Here is a 22,272-nt window from a genome sequence, read left to right on the forward strand (position 1 = left end):
GGCTGCCAACTTGCTTCAAAATAGAAAGCGCACTTTTTAAATTTCCAAAAGTATTCAAACACTGGTCTTTAATTTCTTAATACATATTTAAGTTGGGCAAGCAATATTGGTTTATGCAGTCGTAGAAGTGGGTTCATCGGTTATGGTCACAGCAGCTGGCGGCGGATCGCCGGCCTTCCGTTGATCCCTAAAGAACATGACCCACGCGCTCTTATGGATCTCTATTCCATCACATAGGCCATACACCTGGGCAAATCCGAAATAGGCAGCAACAGCGGCGACACCGAAGAGAGGTACCATTATGACTAGTCCTCCCAGGCAGGCGAAGAACACCATGGACACAATGGTCAGGAGTGTGCCTAAAACGAGTCGATAAGAACGTGATCTCTGGTAAACACTACGGAACGCACCTTCTAGCACCAGCAAACCTGTAAAGGTCATAACCATGGTGGCTATTCCAAACCCAAATATTATAAGGAAGGGCAGCATGAATACAAGACCACCAGCTAGCAGGCAGATAGCAACGTGCGGATTCCGGGTGCACCAGGCCGCGGTGGCCTCCAGGAAATCATTTCCACCTAGCTCGGACATCACAAAATCTGCCAGGCGGCAGATTTGAAGCCCTGCAATATGGCAACGTTATAACAAAGGCAACTTTTGTTACGCGGTGTGATGCATAAAACAGGTTAACAACCGTACAGAGTAGTACATATATAAGTAACTAATTGTGGCAGTAAGCAATTAAGCGCTTTTACAGATAGTACTTCAACTAGTGGACATACATGACCTGTAGAGAGTCTGGAGCAAGCTCTCCAGGAACTGGTCGCCAGTCAGAACTCCTGCACTACGATCGCCTGGGCCATGTATCTTTACGTGCTCCGGTTTGCTCTCTGTTCCCGATCCCGCAGACTTCTTGGCGTTTGCCTCTTTGGCTGCTTTGCGAGCCTTGTTCGAGTGAGCCTGCAGAGTCGATCAAATCAAATCAGTTATGAATATTATGTGAGTCAAAGAACCCAAGTGATTAGATGCCGGCTGCCACTGAGTCCGTGAAACGCGACCTTTGACTTGCGATGCCGATTCCAGCCGAAATCTACGGATTCTTCCGAAGATGCCGGAACACCCACTTCACTCACACCCGTACCCACCATGTTGCGTGGCTACTGCGAGAATCTCAGGCGGTTGCTGTGCGCATTACAGGAGGAGTCTGTTCCAGGTTCATTCGCCTGCTTGAAGCAACAGTAAATGAAAACAATATAAATAAACAAAAAATAATCGACGTCGTAGCCCTGAAACTAAATCATCGAGGGAGAGCTGCCACCTTTTTTTTTACTAAATTTGAATTAGACAAGATGCGTTTCTTAATAATGATCTAGCGTGGCTTAGTTTTGCTTTTTAATCATAATTAATTTGTTTACAAAAAAAAAATTAACACTATGTTAAAAAAAAAATTATAAATTTATAATGGCGGTCAGCGTGCGACATTTCTTCGCCGTAGGATTAGTGAAGCAGGAATCTGAGTCCGTTAAACGGAGGACGCGCCGTAATCCTCTCCGCCACCAAGCGCTCCCCGTGAACAGTCATGCCGCAGCGCACCTTCTTGGCATGCAGAAAGTTCAGATCGGCGGCTCGCTCTCCACTTTTGAGCGGCAACCAGCCGTACACCTGCGACTCCAGGAGCGGAACAGCTTTTCCGAGCTGCCTCTGACGCTCCACATGCTTCTCAGGCCAAGTGTGCCGTAGGTACCTCAAGGTATCCGTCGGCTGGCGTTGCTCATACTGGGCGTAGAACTTCCGTGTTAGCGGATGAACTGGAAGGCAGGAGAAGATATTATTAGCAGTAGTGAACAATTTTGTAAACTATTGTAAAACTTTCAATGATTAAAGTTTTATTTTTACAGGAGCGCTACGATGCAACAAGCTTGTCCTCAAACATGATATACCGAGCTAACCAGAAATCTCTAGCATACCTTGGCTCACTGGAACAAAGGTTTCGTAAAGTCGGATGTGCCGGTTAGATCTATGGATCAGCTCCTTTTCGAAGTCGTAGGGCAGCGGTCGGGGATCCCCCTCGCGATGATCCAGTGCGTCGCCATTCTCCTCGACCTCGTCGGTGGTTTCGAGTCCCGGTTTCATGCTCCTGCACGTCTACTATTTTGAGCCCCGAAGGAGAGCTCTGTTTACGGAAATCCAGGCAATCCGTCCGCAACGCGTGGCGTGCTCGGTTCGTTTGACTGGCTGCGGACTGCGCTGCATCAAGGACACCTACCCCCCACAATCCCCTTGCCTGCCGCTCACTGCCTGCCTGGCTGTCTTTTCGTTTTGGCAGCAACTTGTACTCATTAAAGTTTTCCTATTGTTGCTGCATGGCAGGCAACGTTACCAATACTGTACACGCATCCCCACGACGCAGCCCACGGGGCCCAAGGAGTTGCTGCTCCCAACTCCCGGGGGTGTCGATGGCAGTGGTGTGACCCACAATCACAGTTTCACCAACGTCAGAGGCGCCTGTCGGGCGAATTTCCCCAGCAGGTGCTGTGGGCTGTCCGCGATGTATGCGATTGGCTCAAGAGAAAGTAAAAGGACGTCAGCCAGTGATGAGACGGATCACTGGTTATATTCAAGATTGGAATTGGTTGAAGTATAACCAAGTGTACCGAAGGCGAAAGTCATCGATTGGTTGGAACTGGAACTTATCTCGCCTATTTTAAGGCTAACTACTACATTGTAAACAATAGGAGCTTACTATACCTTCGCATCACTGCTTCCAGCACCCAAGGGCTGGCTCCATTCATGTCGTTGGCGTAATTTAGTACAAGCCCAAAACCCAAATCCCTGAAGTAAACAGCAATATCCGAAAATAAACCCATTCGAGCGATTGCCTTTGCGTGTCCAAACAATCGCAGCCACAAAATTATCTAGAGGCAGAGGAGCAGGTGGCCACCACATCCGGCACTTGGCCGCCGCGATTCTCAACATTTGCTTCGGGTTGTGCAACTCTCTCGATTCGTCGTAAATTTTAGCCTAATCGAATCTAATTGAATACATAAATACGGAAATAAATCAATTTAATTACAATACAGCCAACAACAGTCATCGCAAATAGTTTACACGCACACAAGCACTCGAACCATTATTATTACAGATATAAATTTGTTTAAGCCTTGGTAAGGTATTGAGAAAACCTCAAGAGTTGCGGGTTCATATGCTAATTAAATTAATTGTCGGCACAAGTAGGACCACTTAAGGTTCTTTAGCTATACATATTTTTGGAAGTTCTATTATCATATCTTAACTGAGCTTTAAAAAATCGCTGGTAAACATGATTGTACAAGAAGTTGAAATTCCTGGAAATGGTTTGGTAATTGCATACATATGTACGTACATATATGTACATAGCTTACAATTTAAACGATAGAAAAGTACAAAGTACAGCACTGCAAATATCATGATCGGCAACATATCAGAAAACCGTTAGAGGTGATGGTTCTCTTTCGTTATCTAAGTTCCCCTCCTCTCGCGCTGTCTTCATCTTGTACTTTCGCGCTTGCCGCTTTGGCTTAGCGCTCTGTCCTTTTCGCTCTGCAATTGAGTCGCTCATTGTCATGCGCGCATCGACGCCGAACTTTGCTAAAAAAAAAAAAATATACCATGATCGTTCGAAATCGTTACCAGAAAAAACGTCTTTTAATTTTGCAAAAATAAGTTAATAAAAGGGCCCAACAGCCCACTTTTCAATCGCCATCGGAAATAGAGCAGTTGGGAATAAAATCTGCGTGAGACTTATCTATGTGGTTGCCCAGTCACCAGAGCGAATACCCCTAAGTAACTAAATACATACATATCTATCTACAGATCAGTCGTGTTGGTCGGTGAGGTGATTGCGAGCTTACAGCGCTTCCGGATAAAAGTCCCGATAGGCGAATCCCTCAATGTACTCCGGCCGGTGGCAGGCGAACAGATGGTGGGGTAACTCCTTGCGGGCGTACTTCTCCAGTGCCTTGCGCGTATTTTCCTGGAGCACGGCCTCGTCAAATTTGACCCGCTGCACCGTGGTCTTCCGAAGGATGGTCTGCACCAACTGCGACCACACGCAGCCGGACTCCTCTTCACCCAATCCGGAGCCGTTTTCGGCAAGCTTTCCTTTTTGAATTTGTGTCGACTGCTTCTCTTCCTGGCTCGGCTCCGGCTGCTGTGCAGGCGCCGCCATCTGGGCTTTGGTTTGAGTGTAGACTGTGGACGCATCTGCGGCCTGAGAGTCGGTAGTGGCCTCTTTCCTTTTGGGTGGCGGAATGTCCTGCATGAGCGTCTGCAATCGATCAACTGTCTCCGCCATTCGTTTCCGAAAGTCCACTATTCGACGGGCGTAGCTGAAGAGGGCTCGCTCCTCCGCCAACTTTAATGGCCTTTTACGTGCTTCCTCACTTAGTTCTCCGTCTTCCAAAAGTGGGTGAATGCGAACACCGGCCTCCGAAGTGCCACTGAGGTAGATTCGGATAGCAAATTCCTGCATGGCCGAAGTATTGACCATGGCTATGGCATAGGCATTACGTGCTTTTAGAATAACTTCTCTTATATGAGCCAACTGGGGCGAGGAGGTATTGGACACTCTTGTTTCGAGATCTTGTAGATCCATATGCTCCAAGTGAGCCGACTTATCCAGGCTGTCCAACACCTCTGTCAAATGGCTAGGTATCCGGTCACCGTCCGCCGGAAAGGTTAGCAAACCTAATCCTTGAATCACTCGGATGTTGGCCACATATTGCTGCTGCAGTTCGTACAGCTGCCAAAGGGTCCTCATTCGAGACTCATACTCTTTCTGGGCGCCTGTGCCCAATACACTACTCATATTAGTATCGTACAGTTGCAAGCCCCGTATAAAGGCTACATCCATGGTATAGTTGCCCATGAAGGTCTTTACATAGTTAAGAGCCTCGGAGGCGCTTGCGAAACTCTCCCGTCGCTGAGCAAAGAATTCATCCAAATCGCTGACTGTCAACTGGTTTCGTGCCACCACGTTTCTGTGCAGGCTCTCGTTTAGCTCCCGCTCCTCGCGTATCTGCTCGAAGTTGCTTACTAACAGATCGCCGGCGGGCTGTTGAAATTCGTCGAACACCTCAATATCTACGGCCATGGTAGTGCTTGTGCCGGATTGCTCGCGTTCCTGCTCTTTTTCAGAGTCCTGCGCCTGCACACTCTCATCCTCTTTATTAAAGAACTCGTTGTTCTCTGGGTGACACTGCGGCACCCACTGTTCCTGAACAGCTACCTGCCGCTTTTTGCTCCTCTCTAATATCGCCCGTGGACTAAACCGCTGTAGATCCAGAGAGGTGTAGATGTCCTCGTTGTGGGCGTGGCAACAGTGGAGGGCTGACATGTCCATGGGATGAGCCTCTGTGTTGAAGATGTACGCACCGGCCTGTACCACGCATACATCATCCTCGGTTGACAGCAGCTCGCCTCCGGACCCATCGTTGTGCAGGAAGTTTTCCTCGTCAAACAGCAGATAAAGGTACTTGCTTGTTTCCGCCAGGAAGAATGACTCCATGCGATTCTCCTTTTCGTGGGTGACAACATTGCGAATCTGGAAAATAATGCAAGTATATATTAATTAATTTTAAGTTCTTAAAAAGCTTGTTCACAGAACTTCTCACCGTTGCATATCCGCATTTGGTTTTGGCACTGAACTCCAAGGTCTCCAGCATGTGCTCACCAAACTCCAGAAGATACTCGTTTCCTGTGGCTCGATAGAGATACATAGCTGACTCGATTAGCTCCGGTCGCAGGGGGTACACCTCCCGATTCGGCGATGCCTCTCCAGCAGCAATGTTATAAAACTCTGGCAGAAAGCCGTACTTCTTCCAGACCCCAATGTACCGTGATATGGTGCGCAAGGCCGGCTCCGTGTCGCCAATAATGCTCAGGATGCCGGGCCAAAACGCCTCCAGGGACTGAAAGACGGGAAGGGTGACGCGGCCTTTGTTCATGCCTACCCACACGTACCAGTCCTCCTTCCGCATGTACTTATCAATGGCCGCGCGAGCCTCATGGAATAACTCCAAGAGTTCTGGGCGATTGAGCAGGACAGATGCCTTAACTAGGTATTCAAAAAGGGAATCCACTCCTGCTCCGATACCAGAGTCGAGGGCGGTCCAACGACCGCTCTGCACGTCGATGTGATTGCCAAAAAGTCCAATGGGCGAGCGATATGCCCATAGAGCATGTACCGCCTTCATAGCAACATCCTCGTAGATGGTTTTCCCGGTCAACCGGCTAAGGGTACCAAATTCGATGAGGAATGTCCCCACGCCCGCCGTACAGGTTATAGAGGTCTCGCCCTTGGGCACGCCATAGCGCAGGTTCACCGTGCCATAAGGCATACCCGTGTTCGTGACGAAGGCTGGCAATAATCGTCGGGCCACATCCTCCGCCAGTCGCAGCAGAGGTCCCTTGCAGGGCCATCCTGGCTCTAGCTCTACGCCAGCACGCTTGGAGAGCAGATGCGCGGACAGCAGCCCGCCCACGATGCGGATGTTTGTCTCGAACACGGACACGTTGATGTCCCTGTCAAAATCCATCTTCTCCTCGAGCAGTCTTGCCGCGCGGCGGAATTCCGTGAAGTTGCCCATGGTGGCCAGCGTGTCCAGAGCGTCGATCAGTGTCAAGGAGTAGCTGCCCCAGGTGTCGTGGCCATCGCAGGTCAGCGGACGCAGTTCATCGTAGTTGGAGGCGTGGCGCAGGTAACCATCGTAGGCGTGCTGGAACATGCGCCGCACATCCTCCCTGCAGATTCATTGCCGGTTAGGATTAGTATGTCCGAGTTTAGCCCTAGCAATGACCCACCTCAGTTCCAACTTTCTTGCCTTGGAATACTGCTTCTGGCCGCTGACACCGGTGGACAGCAGGACGAGGAGGACCGCGCAGATGAGGGTGCCCGGATAGCCGTTGTTTCGGGGTTTTTGCTGCATCGTGGGACAGTCAATCAATCAGGGCCGCTAATTCAATTATGGGCATGGTCAGTGTTCCATAGCCAGCGTGGATGTGGGATGTGTGGAAGTCAAATGCGGCTACGTTGACGCAAAATCACAACAAGGGCTGATTCGGCGGTGGCATCGACCGCCGAATGCCCTACTAATTCCGTTCGGTGAGTGTTTTTTTATAGAGCGCTTAGAGTAGCAAACGGGGGAAAGAACACAAGCCAAAGAGCTTTTTTAAGGTAACAACCAAACACTATAGGCTAGCAAACACTGTATTCTCCGCCAATTCTGAAGTACGTTAATTTTACCCAACAAAATCCCTAGCAATAGGATATGTCATTCCGTAGGGTGCAATCAGCTGTTGCTGATCGAATAACTATCGAAAGGGTGGTCAGATCGAATTTGCATGGTGGTCATTGCTTGTTAAAGGAATACAACAGCTCAGAATAGCCGTAAAATCAGCGCGGCAATATTAAAGTCGGGTTGGAAAAATTAAATGGCAATTTCTTTAAGAATTCAAAAAGTTTGTGATGACAAATATACCGATTGTTTGTCACTGCTTTGCGCGGCACACGTTCCTTTATACTTTTATTCGCGTCGAGTTGGCAGCACATACCAGTTTTTTTTGTGGCCATTCAAAAGTGTGTGTTCGTACGGGTAAAAAGTGATTTAAATTCAAAATATTCAGCGAAACGACCGCCTCCAATAGAAGCAACTGTACCCTATGGTAAGTAACTGCCCTCTGCACCCGTTTCACACCCGGACATCCTCCGGATGAGCTGACCAAGAAATCCGCAGCCTTTGTTACGCTTCCGACTGCGAATTGCAGTTCTGGCGATGGGCAGCGATGTGTTTCGGTTTTGAATCATTCTCCGCGTAAAAAAAACTCAGAAAGAGGGTCGACTATAACCTCGCGGAGTAACTGCATCACGGCCCGTGTGCCTTTTGTACTCCGCGTAAGGCGATCGTTTAAATGCAATCGCGTATGCTTAATTGTCCGTTGGGCGAAAAGTAACAACATTGTGGGTCTATACATGCGGGATTGCCTCTGGCTGACCAGAAACCACATTGAAACCATCCCGTTGACCGTAGATATAAGCGTGTGCCATTTGGGATCTGGAAATCGTGTTTCCACCCAGTTGTTTGCATATTTATAAACAATTAAAGAAAAATATTAAATTTTTTGGTCAGGGCTGTCGCCCCTCGCATGGCATCGATAGAAGAGCGTCCGGAGCTGCGGTTGCAACCCTATCCGCTCACGCAAATCTATCGAAAAATTTTACTCCACGGTCGATTTTCGTTGCTTTTTTTTCACACTCGTGTAAAAAAAAAGGAAATAGCTAAGTAAATCGAAAGTACAGTGCAGTGTTTTGATCCCGTGGAGTGCATGTTCCAGCGGAAAGTGTGTGCAACAAATATGAGCAGTTCGCAAAAGTGGCGAGCAAAAGCAATAACAAAGTAGCAACAGCAACGCAACGTGTGTGTGTTGTAAGCAATCTGTACAGCGGAAAGGTGTTGGTGTGTTGGTGTGCTCGGGGGGTGGTGTGCGTTTCGCCCGTCCCGTGTCCATAAATTAGAATCAAATCGAATCGAAATCGACATTGAAGTCCGCTGCTCCGCCACCGCGATGTCCGTCGACCAGGATCAATAAGCAGCGTCACCACCAGTAGCGGACCATCATTAAGTTCTCCATATCGAGAGCAGGCTGACTCGGAATCGAACTCGGATTCGGAATTGGAATTGGAATTGGCATCGGAATCGGAATCCATAGCGGAGGAATCACGCGCGGCAGCCAGCCCAATACGGAAAACTGCTGAAAAATGTTAGATAAATGCCCAGTTATCTACAATTATTATGGCTTGTCCCTGTGTGCGTGTCCAGGTGTGAGGGTGTGTGTGTTTGTGTGCGATAGCAGAAGCAAAATCCGCTCAAATTGCGATGCCAAATAGTCGGCCAATTAATTGATCTTTCAATTGGCGACATCAGGCGCCCTCCCATATACCCAGCTCCGCACGAAACCCGATATATATCCGCGGATTGAGTCTCTGCTTTTGCCGCACATATGTATTGTATAACCCTTGTTTATCTTTGGACAATCCGAGGTGGAGTGGAGTACAGTGGAGGCTGGCCAAGTTGGACACATGTGCCGATAAGGTGGCGTGTGCTGGAACGAGTGTCCCCTGTAATGCGGTCTTATCTGAAGAGCTTTGCAGGTCACTCCGACTGACAAATTCACCTGCAAGCTAGGAGGGGAAAGCCCTGTGAAGAACTCTCTAACACGATAAAGTCATATTCCTGATTGATACAACTATAACACACAGAAATCACTATCAGACCAGAGAACCAGCTCGCAAGACCCAAGACTGTAGCTATACCAAATAATCTATCCATAAAAATAGGAAGTTCTTATCTTATCACATACTCTAGGTAAAGATTTAAGATGGATCTCTATAAATACTTTTGAATTTACAACCCAATTTGTTATGCTTCTCCTGTAAGTGGCCCAAAAATCGTCAGTTAAGCATATGAAAAGTCTCGACAATGTGGCTGCACTTTGTTCCTTTAATTGTTCTTATATTGTTTACAAATTGCATAAGCTGTAAATGTAAACTTTGCTTAGTTCGATTTCGCTTATTCCCGAAGTCTGTTTAAACATTCAACAGGAAATGAGAAACTGAGCTTGTTTATAAAACGTTAGGCAACATTACCCCTTTTGCCATTCATCTTTTCCATTAAGAACGCCATATAAATTCAGTTTTCAATTTACATCGTACAGCTGTGGGTTGTAGAGCACTATTAGCTGCTAGGAAAGCAGGTTGAATAAAATGATGATGAGAAATCACAGAATTCGAAGGACCTTGGGTGAGTCACTGACTAGCAGCTTTCACTGCACCATCCACGCACTCAAAGCCGACCACAACTGGAGTTCATACACACACAGGGGCCACCATAAATAATTCGCATCCACTAGGTGGAAGTGAGCAAATGTTTACTCAATAACTATTCTTGCAGAGCCCGCAGTCGCAGCAAAGCAACGATTACCAGCGACACGAGCAGGGAGCAGAAGGAAGCCGGCGGAGGAGGAGAAGAAGGAGAGCCACCGCACAGATTGGGTAAAGCGCACCACCATGGTGAGTACCAATCTGGTGGTACCCGTGGTGCTGTGGGGTCCCACCGCGCCCACGCACTGCATCTCTAGCGTGTTCCTCTCGGACGATCAGTTTACCCTGGTCACCGGCTGCTACGATGGACAGATCTGCCTTTGGCAAGTGGAGCCCACCACCCTGAAGATGTCGCCGCGGTGCCTCTTGGTGGGCCATTCGGCGCCCGTTTTGTGCTTAGTGCGTGCCTCGCTTCTGCCGGAGAACAACTTCCTGGTCAGCTCGTCTGAGAACGGAGAGATGTGCACCTGGGATCTTACGGACGGCAAGTGCATGGAGGCGGTCAAGCTTCCACAGGTGCACACCCAAATTCAGAGCTACCACACCGCCAACAGCGAGGATGTGCGCCTCTTTTGCATTGGCTACTATGCTGAAATCATGGTCATGGATCCGTTCAGCCTAGAGGTGATCTACGTGCTCAGCTCAAAGGTCAAACCGGATTGGATATCCGCTATTCACGTACTGCGCCCCATGCGTCGCAAGGATGACGTAGTGTTGGCCATCACCACCACCGGAACCGTGAAGGTCTGGACTCTGACGGGTAACGAGAACAAACACGCGGAGCCCATTTACGAGAACGAATCCAAGGAGATCCGCTGCCTGAATGCCATCACCATGAATTGCTGCGCCCAGAACCAGCGCACAGTGCTCTTAGTTTGTACCAAATACTGGCAGATCTACGATGCCGGCGACTTCACTGTACTCTGCTCCGTAATTGCTCCCGCAAGGGAACGTTGGCAGGGCGGCGACTTCATCACCTCCGACCGGGTAATGCTATGGACAGATGAGGGAAAGGGCTACTTGTACAAGCTGCCCGCAAACTGCATTCCCGACAACAAGGAGTTCCACTCGAAGAGTGTGGTCAGGGATGCACCTTACCTCTACTACGTGTTGCAACACGCCGGTGATAAGGTGCTGTCGTGCCCCCCAGCCATGAAGTTGCTTCAGGGCGCCGGTGGCCAGCACAATCTACTGCGCGGAGACTCCGAGGGATACATCTCTGTCTGGAATGTGCCGGAGGTGCCGTTAGACAATATTAGCATACTGCAGGCCAAACAGATGCCGCCGCGACCCCTCAAGCCGCACGTGTGCACTTCGTTGGTCGAGGCGTGGTCCATAATGGATCCACCACCAGTGGGCATCCTGGATCAGCTCTCCCGCATCACAGAATCGCCGGTGAAGCTCACCTCGAGCATCTATCTGCCACAGCAGAGTCGCCTGGTGATCGGACGCGAGGATGGCAGCATAGTCATAGTGCCAGCCACCCAGACAGTGATGATGCAGCTGCTGGTGGGCATCAAGCAAAACTTCAGCGATTGGCCCTCGCATCAGATCCTCTACGGTCATCGTGGAAGGGTCAATTGCCTGCTCTGCCCCTCGATGATTCACTCGAGATATGAGAAGTCGCATCTACTTTCCGGCGGCATCGATTTCGCCGTGTGTCTGTGGGATCTGTACAGCGGAAGCTTACTGCATAGGTTTTGCGTTCATGCGGGTGAGATCACACAACTGCTGGTGCCGCCAGAGAGCTGTAGTCCAAGAATCCTGAAATGCATATGTTCGGTGGCCTCGGACCATTCCGTTACGCTAGTGTCCCTTCAGGAGCGCAAGTGTGTGACCCTGGCAAGCAGACATCTATTCCCTGTGGTTACCATTAAATGGCGTCCCCTGGACGACTTTCTAATCGTAGGCTGTTCCGATGGCAGCGTGTATGTGTGGCAAATGGAAACGGGTCACCTCGATCGAGTGCTTCACGGGATGCTGGCAGAGGAAGTCCTTTCCGCTTGCGATGAACAGGCGGAGGATGGCGGCTCGGGCGGCGGCGGTGGTTCCAATGGTGCATCTGCCAGCGAGATGGGTATGGCCAATCCGGCAGTGCACTTCTTCCGTGGCCTGAAGTCGCGCAACATGAATGCAATCCGTCATGCTACCCAGCGCGGGATTACGCAACTCCAGCAACTTCAGGGTCATAACCAAGGAAACTTCGACTTTCTGATGAAACACCGCAGCAATCCTTTAGTGATCCAGGGTCTTCGTACTAATCCTAAGGACGCGGAGAGCCACATACTTTTCTTTGACATCGAGGGACTGATCTTCGAATTGCATAGCGAGGAATACGCACAGATGACACCAGCTACCTTGGAATCACTTGGTGTCCACCTGCAGAATCCCAAAGATGGCAAATCGATGCATTTGGATGCTAGCAAGAAGATCGGTGACTTCTTCAACAAGGTGAAGAACAAGGCCGTAGATGTGGAGAAGATCCTGAAGGACAAAGACAAACACGGGCTGGTGCAGAAGTTCAAGGAGAAAACTGAGATTGTCGAGAAGAAAGTACAGGCCAAGGTGGAGAGCCTGCAAAAGGCAGTAGAGCCGCACGAGGAGCAGCAGGACCTGAAGAGCAAAATCGCTTCCAAGATGGAGGTTACGCATGTTATGGAGGTAGCCCAGCTACTTCTTTCGCTGCTCCATTCTTGGGGCCTAGATCCACATCTAGACAAGATGTGCGAGACGCGCTTGGGCCTGCTTAGACCCATTGTGCCCATCTCATACGGAGTGCTTTCCAAGGCCGGCTATATGTCGCTGCTGCTGCCCACATGGCAGAACAACTATGCCATACCACCCGGTATCCAGCTTCCCTCCAGTTCCAAGAAGCGCCCGCTGCCAGAGGAGCTGCAGCGCTTGGAGCATCTCACGGCTGTTTTCACATCCCGTCTGCATTGGGAGCTCAGCACTACGTTGACCACCAACCATATTCTTGCGCTGGTGGCCATGTCCAATACGCTGCTGTCGATGAGTGCGGCCTCCTTTCTGCCGGACAGCGAGAAGCACAAGAAGCTGCAGCGCTTGGCCCAGCGCACGGACTCCACATTGAGCAACGAGGAGGAGCGCGAGGAGCTGATGGCCCACCACATCTCTCAAATCAAGCACGCCTGGAGCCTGCTTGCTACCCACCATTGCTTCCTGTTGCCCGACAAAATTGAGGCCCTGGAGCCGAAGAAATTCAAGCGTCCGCAGGTGGAAATGATGGTCAAGCGCTGGCAGCATCACTGCATAGAGATCAGGGAGGCGGCTCAGCAGATCCTTTTGGGCGAGCTTACCCGGATGGGCAAGAAGGGTCGCAAGCAGCTAGTCGAGAGCTGGGCACAATATCTGCCACTCTACACGCACACCGAGCCCATAGTGGGAGCCCAACAGCAGTTGGCCTTGATAAGTCAGCCGGCAAGCGGAGGAGCTGGCTCGGGATCGGGCGGCAATGGAGGGGTGGGCGTCGGAGTATCCGGAGGCGGTGGTGCTGGTAGTGGTAGCGGGCCAGGTGGCAGCGTTCCTGGGGGAGATGCCCACCAAGATGAAGACTACGAAGAGGAAGAGGAGGAGATTATACGCAAACCATCCAGCTTGTCGGAGCTGAAGCGCAAACAAACTACGGCAGTTATCCTACTGGGTGTAATAGGAGCAGAATTTGGCCAGGATATATCCCAGGAGTCACCGAATCACCGTGGAAGTATTAGCATGGCCACGGGAGCAAATCTAACCAGTGGAGTTGCTGGCGGGGAACGTCGAAAATCTAGTGTCGTGGAGGGCTTCGGCATAGCCAACAATCTAGCCCGTCTTACTTCAATGGCCCTGGCTCACTTGCTGTACGCGCCACCATCTCCCAAGCTGCCGCAATACACGCCACTGCGCCGGGCAGCCATCGATCTGTTGGGTCGTGGATTCACCGTTTGGGAGCCGTACCTGGATGTGTCCAAGGTGCTTCTTGGTTTGCTGGAGATATCGTGCGAGGGCAAAGCAGTGCCAAATCTGAACTACAAACTTCCACTAACCCCGCAAGCGGATGCCTGCCGAACCGCCAGGCATGCTCTGCGCTTGATAGCCACCGCTCGGCCGGCGGCGTTCATCACTACGATGGCGCGCGAGGTAGCCAGGTACAATACGATGCAGCAGAACGCGCAGTCCATCAACACGCCGCTCACCCAGTCCGTTCTGCACAAGGCCAAGGGCGAGATTCTGCAGTGCGTTGAGATGCTAATCGACAAAATGCAGTCGGAGATCGCCGGCCTCCTGGTGGAAGTTATGGACATTGCCCTGCACTGCGTGGACGGCAACGAGCTGAAGAACCGCGGCCTGGCGGAGCTGTGTCCTGCCATCTGCAAGTTTAACCAGATCTCGCACTGCGCCCAAACACGCCGCATCGCCGTGGGCGCCAACAGTGGCAACCTGGCCATTTACGAGCTGCGCCAGAACAAGTGCCAGATGATCCCGGCCCACACGCATCCGATCACCTCGCTGGCCTTCTCGCCGGATGGCAAGTACCTGGTCTCGTACTCTTGCGCAGAGAACCGCCTCTCCTTCTGGCAGACCTCAACGGGGATGTTCGGACTGGGCCAGTCGCAGACGCGCTGTACGAAGGGCTACTCTACGGCACCCATTCCGGATGTGTCGCGCCTGAATCCGATGCGCCTGGCCAAGCTTGTGTGGATCAACAATCGCACGGTGACCCTCATGCTGGCCGACGGCTCCGAGACGCGATTCAATGTCTAAGGTGAAGGAGCAATGATAATGGACTAGTGAATCTTGCGGGATGTATAGCATGTTATTAGGCAATCAGTGCGGACTTCAGAGCAGCGCTTCGGAGGAGCAGAACAAGGAGGACGACTCGGCGGTGGAGTAGGAGGAGCTGGAAGAGCTGCGGGGAGCTGGAGGAGCAGAAGCGACAAAACAATAATTATTCGAAAATAAAAGTGCGGTAATGTATGGCGTTTCGTGAGTAGTTAAGGTAATGGAAACGAAAAAAAGCTTAGCAAAATTAAGACAAAACGAAAATGAAAGCATAGCTAGGGCAAACGGGAAGCTAAGCGAAGTTAGTTCAAGCGAAAATTCACAACACATTTTGTTATTTATTTATATACTTACCCTATATATCTGTATCTGTATCTGTATCTAATCCGTATCTGTATGTATTTTAATGTATTACACGATTTTAATATGTCTCTTATTCGCCCCTCTGCGTTCTTTTTAATTTTTAGTGCCTAACTTTTACCCATACTCTTAGAACACGTATTTCTGTTTCTGTTTCTGTTTCTGTTTGTCGTTAATTTCCAATGCGGAAAAACTAATAACTAAATCCAAATCCAAATATTAACAAATTAAACAACAATTAACCAGATATGCAAGCAAACACAACTACACGAGAAAAGCAAAGGAAATGAAAAACGAAAAAAAAAAACAAAGAATGAAAAGCTGTTATTATTATTACTCAACTATTATTATTACTATTGTATGCTACTATTATTATTATTATTATTATTGATATTTGTTATGCCTAATGTATTGTTATATATATATACCTAAAATAAACCTAAACAAATGTATTGAGCAAGTAATGAAGCGAAGGCCAAGCAACCAGAGTTTCCTCGAACGAGGATTAAACAACTAGTGAGCGAAGGGGTTTTTTTTTTAACTACATTATAACCATTGTAACTCCCATATATCTGATTCTTTCGATGTTATATTTATGCTTAAGCCTGTGTAAAAAGTCATATTGTCCTGTGAAGTTGTTTGGGCATCCTGTTCACAAAATGCATGCCACAAAACACACACACACAGTTCATTTGCGGCGTTAATGTTAATTGTGCATCGAACAGATGGCGGTATTTGGAGCCTGGGAAGCCGGCCAGCCAGCCAGCCAGCGTCCTGGTCAACTGGTAACCGGGCGACAGAAGTGCCTGCAGCTGTACGGGAGAACTACTTATCCTAACTATAGATATAATAATGCATACATATATACCCAACTGAATTTGCAATATGTGTTCGTTTACGTATCCAATACAACACAGCAAACACACGGGTGAGAGAGTTAATTGAATTGTGCTTAATTTCAATTGCAAATGATATATATTCATATATATATGGGGACACGAGCATACTTATATACGAGATCCTTCAATCAAAGTATTACACAAACAAAAGGAACGAAGCAACTATAACAATTATGTACGGAGTATACAACAAATAAAGTCAAGAAACATCTGCAAATTTTGCCTCCCTGTGCTTTCGATTGGTGGGGGCAACGCTTCCGTTGGAGCGCATCTGGCATTGTGGGGAAGCCCTGTTGTCGAGCCTAGATAACACGGTTATAGTCGCCCAGATTCTCACCTGATAAACTGTGCTCCTTGAATTTCAGCTTACCGGCCGTCCAGTGAGAATGTCCGTTGCAGTAAACCAAAAAGGCTGGGGTAAGAAGGCAGGAGCTTCCGTATCCGACTCCGCAATTCGTACACAGTCCGCCCTCAGCGAGGGGGGTGGGGCCATTGACGTCCGGCCGATGGAGCACGACGAGGAAATCAATCGCGAAGATCTCAACCTCGACGAGGACGATGAGATGGAGGAGGAGGAGGAGGAGGAGCACGCCGACGAAGAGGACGATGACGAGGAGCCGGATAGCAACGAGAACAGCGCACCGGAGGAGCAAGTAGAGCCGCCGGCCTTCAGCCTAGCGACGCTGGGACTCCAACGCGTGGGCAGCGCACCGCCGCCCAAGCCCAAAGTCCAGAAGGCCCCAATCCCGACCCTAAATGCCCGTGGAATGCCTGCTCGGATACGAAAGAGAAATCGTCTCTTTTATGACGAGAACATCATCAACGATGACAAGCCGCTGCGCATGAGCTTGGCACCCAAGAAGACGCCTGGCAGACCACCGCAGTCTGCCGGCGGTGGCTCTAGCCAGAAGATCCCGCTTACCCCGTCTAAGGTGCTGAAGAAGCGCAAGGGAGTGGTCTCCCGCTACATGCGTTCCAGTGAGCAGGGAACCAACTCCGTTTCGGCCAGCAATCAGCCCCAGCTGTTGGGCAAGCACAAGAAGGCGACGCCATCGAAGAGCCAGTCGGTGGGCAGCAAGCTGGGCTCCGGTGGACCGAAAACAGGGCGGGGTGCCCATTTCATTGGAAAGGGTACCGCTGCAGCGGTGGCTGCAGTAGCAGCCGCCGAGGAGGAAGCTAACCAGGCTGAGGCTGCAGCGCTGGCGAACAAGCGGTTGGGCCAGTCCATTGGTCTTCGGCTGCGCAATCTGCTCAAGTTGCCCAAAGCGCACAAGTGGGCCATAGCCGAGTGGTTCTACTCGTACGTTGACAAGCCGCTATTCGAATGCCGTGATGAGTTTATGAACCATGTGAATGAACTGGCACCCAGGCTGGGCACACGGAGCCTCATTCGCCACGAGTGGGTGAATATTAGGCGGAGGATGGGCAGGCCGCGGCGATGCTCCGCCAAATTTTTCAGCGAGGAGCGCAAGGAGTTGGACCGAAAGCGTCAGGTGATCCGGACCCTGCAATCGCGGAAGCCAGGCGAGTTCAAGGACTCCGTTTCCATGCTATCGGACATGCCTGAGAAAATACCGATGACACTGCCGCTGGGCACCAAGGTCACTGCCAGATTAAGATCTCCCCAGGACGGGATCTTTGCGGGCACTGTGGCCGCCTACGACTCACTAAACGCCATGTACCGAGTGACCTTCGAACGAATCGGCTTGGGCACACACGCCATCCCCGACTACGAGATTGTGTCGGAGAACTTTCACGAGATGCTGCCTCTGCACAGCTTCACGAAGGATTTCCGGCCGAACTTGATGAGCATCTATCAAACGAATAACCTCGGCTTCACCACCAATCTGGGCTTCACGGCAAATCTTACCAACAACTATCTGCAGAAGAAGGAAAAAATAGACGGCGGTGCAGGAGCGGCAGCTGGAGCGGGATCACTCTACTTCAAGCCACAGAAGCACCTGGCCACCAATAATGCGGCTGCACGAAATGCGCTCAGCATGAAGCTGAACAAGAGTGATCCGCTGCTGGGACAGGATTCGGTGGGCGTGAGTCCCATTCGGCAGCAGTTGACGAGAAATCGCGGCTACTCCACCTCGCTGTTGGAGCACCTGGTGCGCCTGGAGAAGTACATTGCAGTTAAGGCGGATCGAATCCAGCGGCTCAACAAGATGAACGGCACCGCCGAGCTGGCCATGGGCGATATGATAAGCCATGACGAGAATGGGGATCGCCATCGCCGACAGATTGCAGTCAACTTCCAGCGCCAGTATGCCTTCAACATCGTGACCATCGAGCGCATCAACGCCGAGCTCATGTTCGAGCTCACCAAGGTGCAGGAGCTGTCCTCCAGCCTGACACGCAATCCCAATGTCCAGGCCATGATTTCGCCGACATATTTGCGCGAAGAGTGCCGCGCCAAGGCGTCACAGACGGTCGACGACATCAACAAGGGCATGGTGAAGAATACGCGGATGATAAAGCTGCTGAAGGACCTGACCACGCTGTTGATCGTGACCCAGAATCTCGGCGGCGACTGCGAAGTGAGCGAGGTTAACGAGGTGCTCGAAGGCTGCCTCGAGGAAGTGCGCAGCAATCTAATCTGCAGCGAAAACCGCGAGGTGTTCCAGATGAGTGTCCAGGGGCGGCTGGAGTACATAGCCATGGACATCAGCAGACGCTTGGAGGAGAAGAGCTTGAGTCGCGTGGCGGATGGCGACGACGATATTAAATCGCTGAAATCCGAGGACGAGACCGATGAGGACCATGTGCAGGATCACAAGCATGGGGCAGATGAGGAGCCCGCCGCAGATACCTCCAAGACAAAAGCGAAAGGCAGTCCAAAGCAGGTTGAAGGGAAGGAGAACAGCGAAGTTGACAAGATGGACCACAGTAGCCATCCCATGGACACAGACACAGAGAAGGAAGAGAAACTGGAATCTGGCGGGTCGGAAAACGCAGGGTATGCGAGCCAGCAGCGACAAGACGAGGATCAGGACACCGAGGAGCAGCACCTCGATCTGGAGGAGCAGCACCTGGACCCGGAGGAGCATCACCTGGACCTGGAGGAGCAGCACCTGGACCCGGAGGAGCAGCACCTGGACCTGGAGGAGCACCACCTGGAACTGGAGGAGCAGCACCTGGACCCGGAGGAGCAGTCACTCAATCCGGCTGTGACCGAGGACACGCAGATCACCATTGAGTCGATGAAGGAATCCGATGAGGAGTTTCAATCGGCCGCCGAGACCGAGGAGGACGACATGGTCGGCCTGATCATGGAAGAAGAGGAGGAAGAGGAGTTTGTGTACGATAAGGATCTGTAGAGGACTAATCGATGTCCAATACCCGCATCTTTAGTCTCTTTTCTACGCCGGCCTCCTGGACTTTAGCTTAGGTAAAAGTTTTCGTGAAAAGTTTTCAATAATACGCTGCAATAGGAAATTTAACAAAATAATCCGCATAGCTTTCTGACTGACTATCGTTTTTTTTTTTAAATACCAGGAAAGGGTTTTTAAAAATTCAAAAAGCATTGGTACTATTACACTTTTTTAAATATTGCATTGACTTTGTAAGAAAGTTTAATAACAAATTTATAGCAAGTCTTCAATAAACAAGAAAATATTTTTTTTTACAAATTTTGAATTTTTCTAAGTGGAACATTTTTTGCGAGAAATGTGAAAAAATAAAAATGTTCAGGCTTGAATGTCAGTCGATTTGGATTTTAATTACAAGCTCAACGATGCATCACACTTCATCTTTCGCCAATTATTTCCGACGTTGTGGCCAAAAAACTAGCAGATTTCGGACGCAAAGTCGAAATTTGGCCAAAATATGTCGATGTGAATTTTCGAGCGACCTTACATTAATTTTCCATTTCCTTAGAATGAGCAAGGAAATGACTTAAACAAATGGGAATAAAGAATAAGGGCTACGACTTTGCTTAGTCATCGTCCTCCTCGTCATCATCTTCTTCGCTGGATTGATCCAACCAAGCCACGAGCTTGGCGAGGCTTTGGCGCAGGTGTGCATGCTCCTCCTCGTCCAACTGCGCGTACCACGCCTGAATGGCACTCTCGGACACAAAGTCCTTGTCGTACAGATAGTGCACGATCTGCGAGATCTTCCCCCGCACTAGATGATTCTCCTCGTACACATCCTGCGGGAAAAGGGATTGGTAAAGTGGGTGTGGGTTTGTGTGAAAATTATGGGGACTTCACCTCCAGCGCCTTGAGACAATCCATCATGGAATCCTCGCTCTTAATGTAGTTGGATACCACAGGGCCCAGTTGTTTAAAGGCTGCGTTTATGGCCACTAGTACGTTGTCGTTGGCCGGTTCCACGATGCTCTGCATGCCAAAAACGGCCTTCACCACGTTGAAGTTGACTTCTTTGAGGGACATGTTGTACGCATAGCGCGAGGAGTTGATTTCTAGGACAAGGAAGTCAGGGTTGGACTTCTCCCGGAAGCCCCGTGTCAAGGAATCGATGACTTCGCCCAGGAAAACTAGAATTGGCAATTGGTAAACATGATTAGAATGACTTTCAACTGCACTTGTGGACAACACTCACTGTTTGTGTCATCGGGCAGTGGCGTTACCGCTCGCGAGGCATCCTCGTCGTCCTCGCTAAAATCGCTGCAGTAACTGATCTCGTCCAGCGGCGCCAGCAAGTCTCCCATTTTGGGTATACTGAGCGGCTGCTGTGGCAACAAGTCCTCGCACTCCGAGTCCTCGGGATCACCCGTCGTCAAATCGCTGACAATATAGGCATGCGGACCGATGGACTTCAGCTCCACTACCACCTCATCATCGCTACGCCGTCTGCTGGGCGTTCTGGTGATAAGGGTCTTCGCCAGCGTTTTCTTGGCAGGCAGCACGCTTTTAGCACCGAGCACACAGCCCGCGCTCACGTCGCAATCCTCGTTGATGATGGCTCCTTCGCCCACCACGCAGTGCTCCAGTCTGCAGTTGTCCATTACGGTGACGTCGGCCATGAGGAACGCATTGGTCAGTCGACAGTTCTTGCCGATCCGGCAATTGGCGCCAATCACGCTGTCACTAATCACTGAGCCACTGTCTACGTGACTGCCCGCTTCGATGACCACGTTCTGGAGCAAAGCCACTTTCGAGACATGCGCCTCGGGGCTCTTGTAGATGTTGTCCTTGTGGAAGACGTACTCCTGCTGCAGCTTGTAAAGGCCTATGTCCGGAACGAAGGGGTAGGCCCACCGGTTGATAATGTCCCGACTAACCAGCTGGTAGGCCGGCCAGTTGTTCACCTTGTGCGCGTACTGGGCTGCCGGGAGCAGTGCCACATATATCCTGCTGTCCAGCAGTTCCTCGTTTATCAACAAACCCCTGACGAAGTCATCACGCGTCTGAAAGTCAAAGTTGTCGTTGAACAGGGACAGCATTGAGGGCGAGCCAATGGCAATCTGCGGATCTAGGAGGTTGTGGTGCAGCGCCACACACGAGTTGCCCAGAAAGACATCTAGTGGTAGTTGGTAGCGATTCTCCTTGTGGTGCATCCGCAGCCGCTGGTGGTAGTGCAGCCGGTCGTTGCGACGGTCCACGGCGATCAGCACCTCGTTGCCAGTGCGCACATTGTTGGCACACTCCTTGAACACCAGCGTGGCGGCCGTGCCCTTGTCGAACTTGGCCTGCCGCTTGTGCTGCTCCAGCACTGGGCGCAGATCGGCATTGGTCACCGTATCGGCGCCGAGCAGAATGAAGTGGCCACGGATCAGCGCCTTATTGTCCAAATCACGCATGGCATCGCCGAAGCAGCGACAACCCTCGCCGCCAATCACATGGACGGTCATCTTGAATGACCAGGCTGCGTCCGTGGCAATGCCGGCCCTGCAAAAAACGCGAATCGAGCGTTTAGCACCCATAATTGCATCATCCTGCCAGCTGCCGCAACTGAACCCACCTGATGTGCTCCCGGATGCTCGAGCGATAGAGGCTGGTGTACACGAACACCTCCTCCACGCCGCTGCGGTTCAGCGCCATGAGAGCGTAGTCAAGCATCCGCACGTTGACCAGCGGCAGCAGGGCCTGCAAAGAATCCAACGGTCGACAGTCAATGGATATTCACCTATTCCAGTGGCGCTCACTCACCGTAGAGCCCTCGTCGGAGAGGGGCTTGAAGTTCCACACATTGTTGTCGGCGATCAGCACCGCCTGAACGATCTCCTTCTCGAATTGGGCCATCTTCTCGCGTTGCAACCCAGTAGTTTCCCCAAAAATTCAACTCGTTTGCTGGCCACTGGAGCGATTGCGGCACGCGGTATGCGGTATGTAATGGCACTTGCAG

General features: G+C 50.7%; 6 protein-coding genes and 2 non-coding genes across 17 annotated transcripts; 4 read left to right on the plus strand and 4 right to left on the minus strand.

Moving 5' to 3' along the window:
* Positions 1–44: 44 nt before the first annotated feature.
* Positions 45–1,257, minus strand: Ldaf1 (Lipid droplet assembly factor 1). Of its 3 annotated transcripts, none has more exons than NM_001272222.2 (4): positions 1,146–1,257; positions 783–960; positions 429–623; positions 45–359 (listed from the first exon to the last, which is right to left on the minus strand). In NM_001272222.2, the coding sequence occupies exons 1-4, from the start codon at positions 1,146–1,148 to the stop codon at positions 112–114; spliced, it is 624 nt and encodes a 207-aa protein (NP_001259151.1). In that variant the 5' UTR covers positions 1,149–1,257; the 3' UTR covers positions 45–111. The 3 variants fall into 3 exon arrangements, with proteins under 3 accessions (NP_001259151.1, NP_569957.2, NP_001259150.1); NM_130601.5 differs by having other exon boundaries at positions 411–623; NM_001272221.2 differs by having other exon boundaries at positions 411–623; positions 1,059–1,257.
* On the plus strand, positions 114–508 carry asRNA:CR45929 (antisense RNA:CR45929). The gene has a single exon (NR_133505.1).
* A 116-nt stretch (positions 1,258–1,373) lies between the features above and the next one.
* asRNA:CR43864 (antisense RNA:CR43864) lies at positions 1,374–3,079 on the plus strand. 2 transcript variants are annotated; one of them, NR_073628.1, is made up of 2 exons: positions 1,374–1,837; positions 1,885–3,079. The 2 variants fall into 2 exon arrangements; NR_123771.1 differs by having other exon boundaries at positions 1,899–3,079.
* On the minus strand, positions 1,428–2,523 carry CG32801 (uncharacterized protein). The gene is made up of 2 exons (NM_166913.3): positions 1,968–2,523; positions 1,428–1,808 (listed from the first exon to the last, which is right to left on the minus strand). Exons 1-2 carry the CDS (start codon positions 2,131–2,133, stop codon positions 1,498–1,500), a joined length of 477 nt encoding a protein of 158 aa, NP_726776.1. The 5' UTR covers positions 2,134–2,523; the 3' UTR covers positions 1,428–1,497.
* Positions 3,050–8,173, minus strand: Edem1 (ER degradation enhancer, mannosidase alpha-like 1). Of its 5 annotated transcripts, NM_166915.2 has the most exons (5): positions 7,696–8,173; positions 6,841–7,163; positions 5,652–6,780; positions 3,839–5,581; positions 3,050–3,627 (listed from the first exon to the last, which is right to left on the minus strand). In NM_166915.2, the coding sequence occupies exons 2-4, from the start codon at positions 6,963–6,965 to the stop codon at positions 3,887–3,889; spliced, it is 2,949 nt and encodes a 982-aa protein (NP_726778.1). In that variant the 5' UTR covers positions 6,966–7,163; positions 7,696–8,173; the 3' UTR covers positions 3,050–3,627; positions 3,839–3,886. The 5 variants fall into 5 exon arrangements, with proteins under 5 accessions (NP_726778.1, NP_001259152.1, NP_001245483.1 ...); NM_001272223.2 differs by lacking the exon at positions 7,696–8,173 and having other exon boundaries at positions 3,891–5,581; positions 6,841–7,325; NM_001258554.2 differs by lacking the exon at positions 7,696–8,173 and having other exon boundaries at positions 6,841–7,325.
* mip130 (Myb-interacting protein 130) lies at positions 7,585–19,664 on the plus strand. Its single transcript, NM_130602.4, has 2 exons — positions 7,585–7,701; positions 16,323–19,664. Exons 1-2 carry the CDS (start codon positions 7,699–7,701, stop codon positions 19,278–19,280), a joined length of 2,961 nt encoding a protein of 986 aa, NP_569958.2. The 5' UTR covers positions 7,585–7,698; the 3' UTR covers positions 19,281–19,664.
* Rbcn-3B (Rabconnectin-3B) lies at positions 8,266–16,171 on the plus strand. Of its 2 annotated transcripts, none has more exons than NM_001297868.1 (2): positions 8,266–8,796; positions 9,987–16,171. In NM_001297868.1, the coding sequence occupies exon 2, from the start codon at positions 10,103–10,105 to the stop codon at positions 14,678–14,680; it is 4,578 nt and encodes a 1,525-aa protein (NP_001284797.1). In that variant the 5' UTR covers positions 8,266–8,796; positions 9,987–10,102; the 3' UTR covers positions 14,681–16,171. The 2 variants fall into 2 exon arrangements, with proteins under 2 accessions (NP_001284797.1, NP_569960.2); NM_130604.4 differs by having other exon boundaries at positions 9,987–15,520.
* eIF2Bepsilon (eukaryotic translation initiation factor 2B subunit epsilon) lies at positions 19,512–22,220 on the minus strand. 2 transcript variants are annotated; one of them, NM_206606.3, is made up of 5 exons: positions 22,077–22,220; positions 21,889–22,013; positions 20,527–21,815; positions 20,175–20,461; positions 19,512–20,113 (listed from the first exon to the last, which is right to left on the minus strand). In NM_206606.3, exons 1-5 carry the CDS (start codon positions 22,167–22,169, stop codon positions 19,898–19,900), a joined length of 2,010 nt encoding a protein of 669 aa, NP_996329.1. In that variant the 5' UTR covers positions 22,170–22,220; the 3' UTR covers positions 19,512–19,897. The 2 variants fall into 2 exon arrangements, with proteins under 2 accessions (NP_996329.1, NP_569961.2); NM_130605.5 differs by having other exon boundaries at positions 19,662–20,113.
* Positions 22,221–22,272: the final 52 nt, after the last annotated feature.

This window comes from Drosophila melanogaster, chromosome X (assembly GCF_000001215.4).
Source record: "Drosophila melanogaster chromosome X".
NCBI lineage: Eukaryota > Metazoa > Arthropoda > Insecta > Diptera > Drosophilidae > Drosophila > Drosophila melanogaster.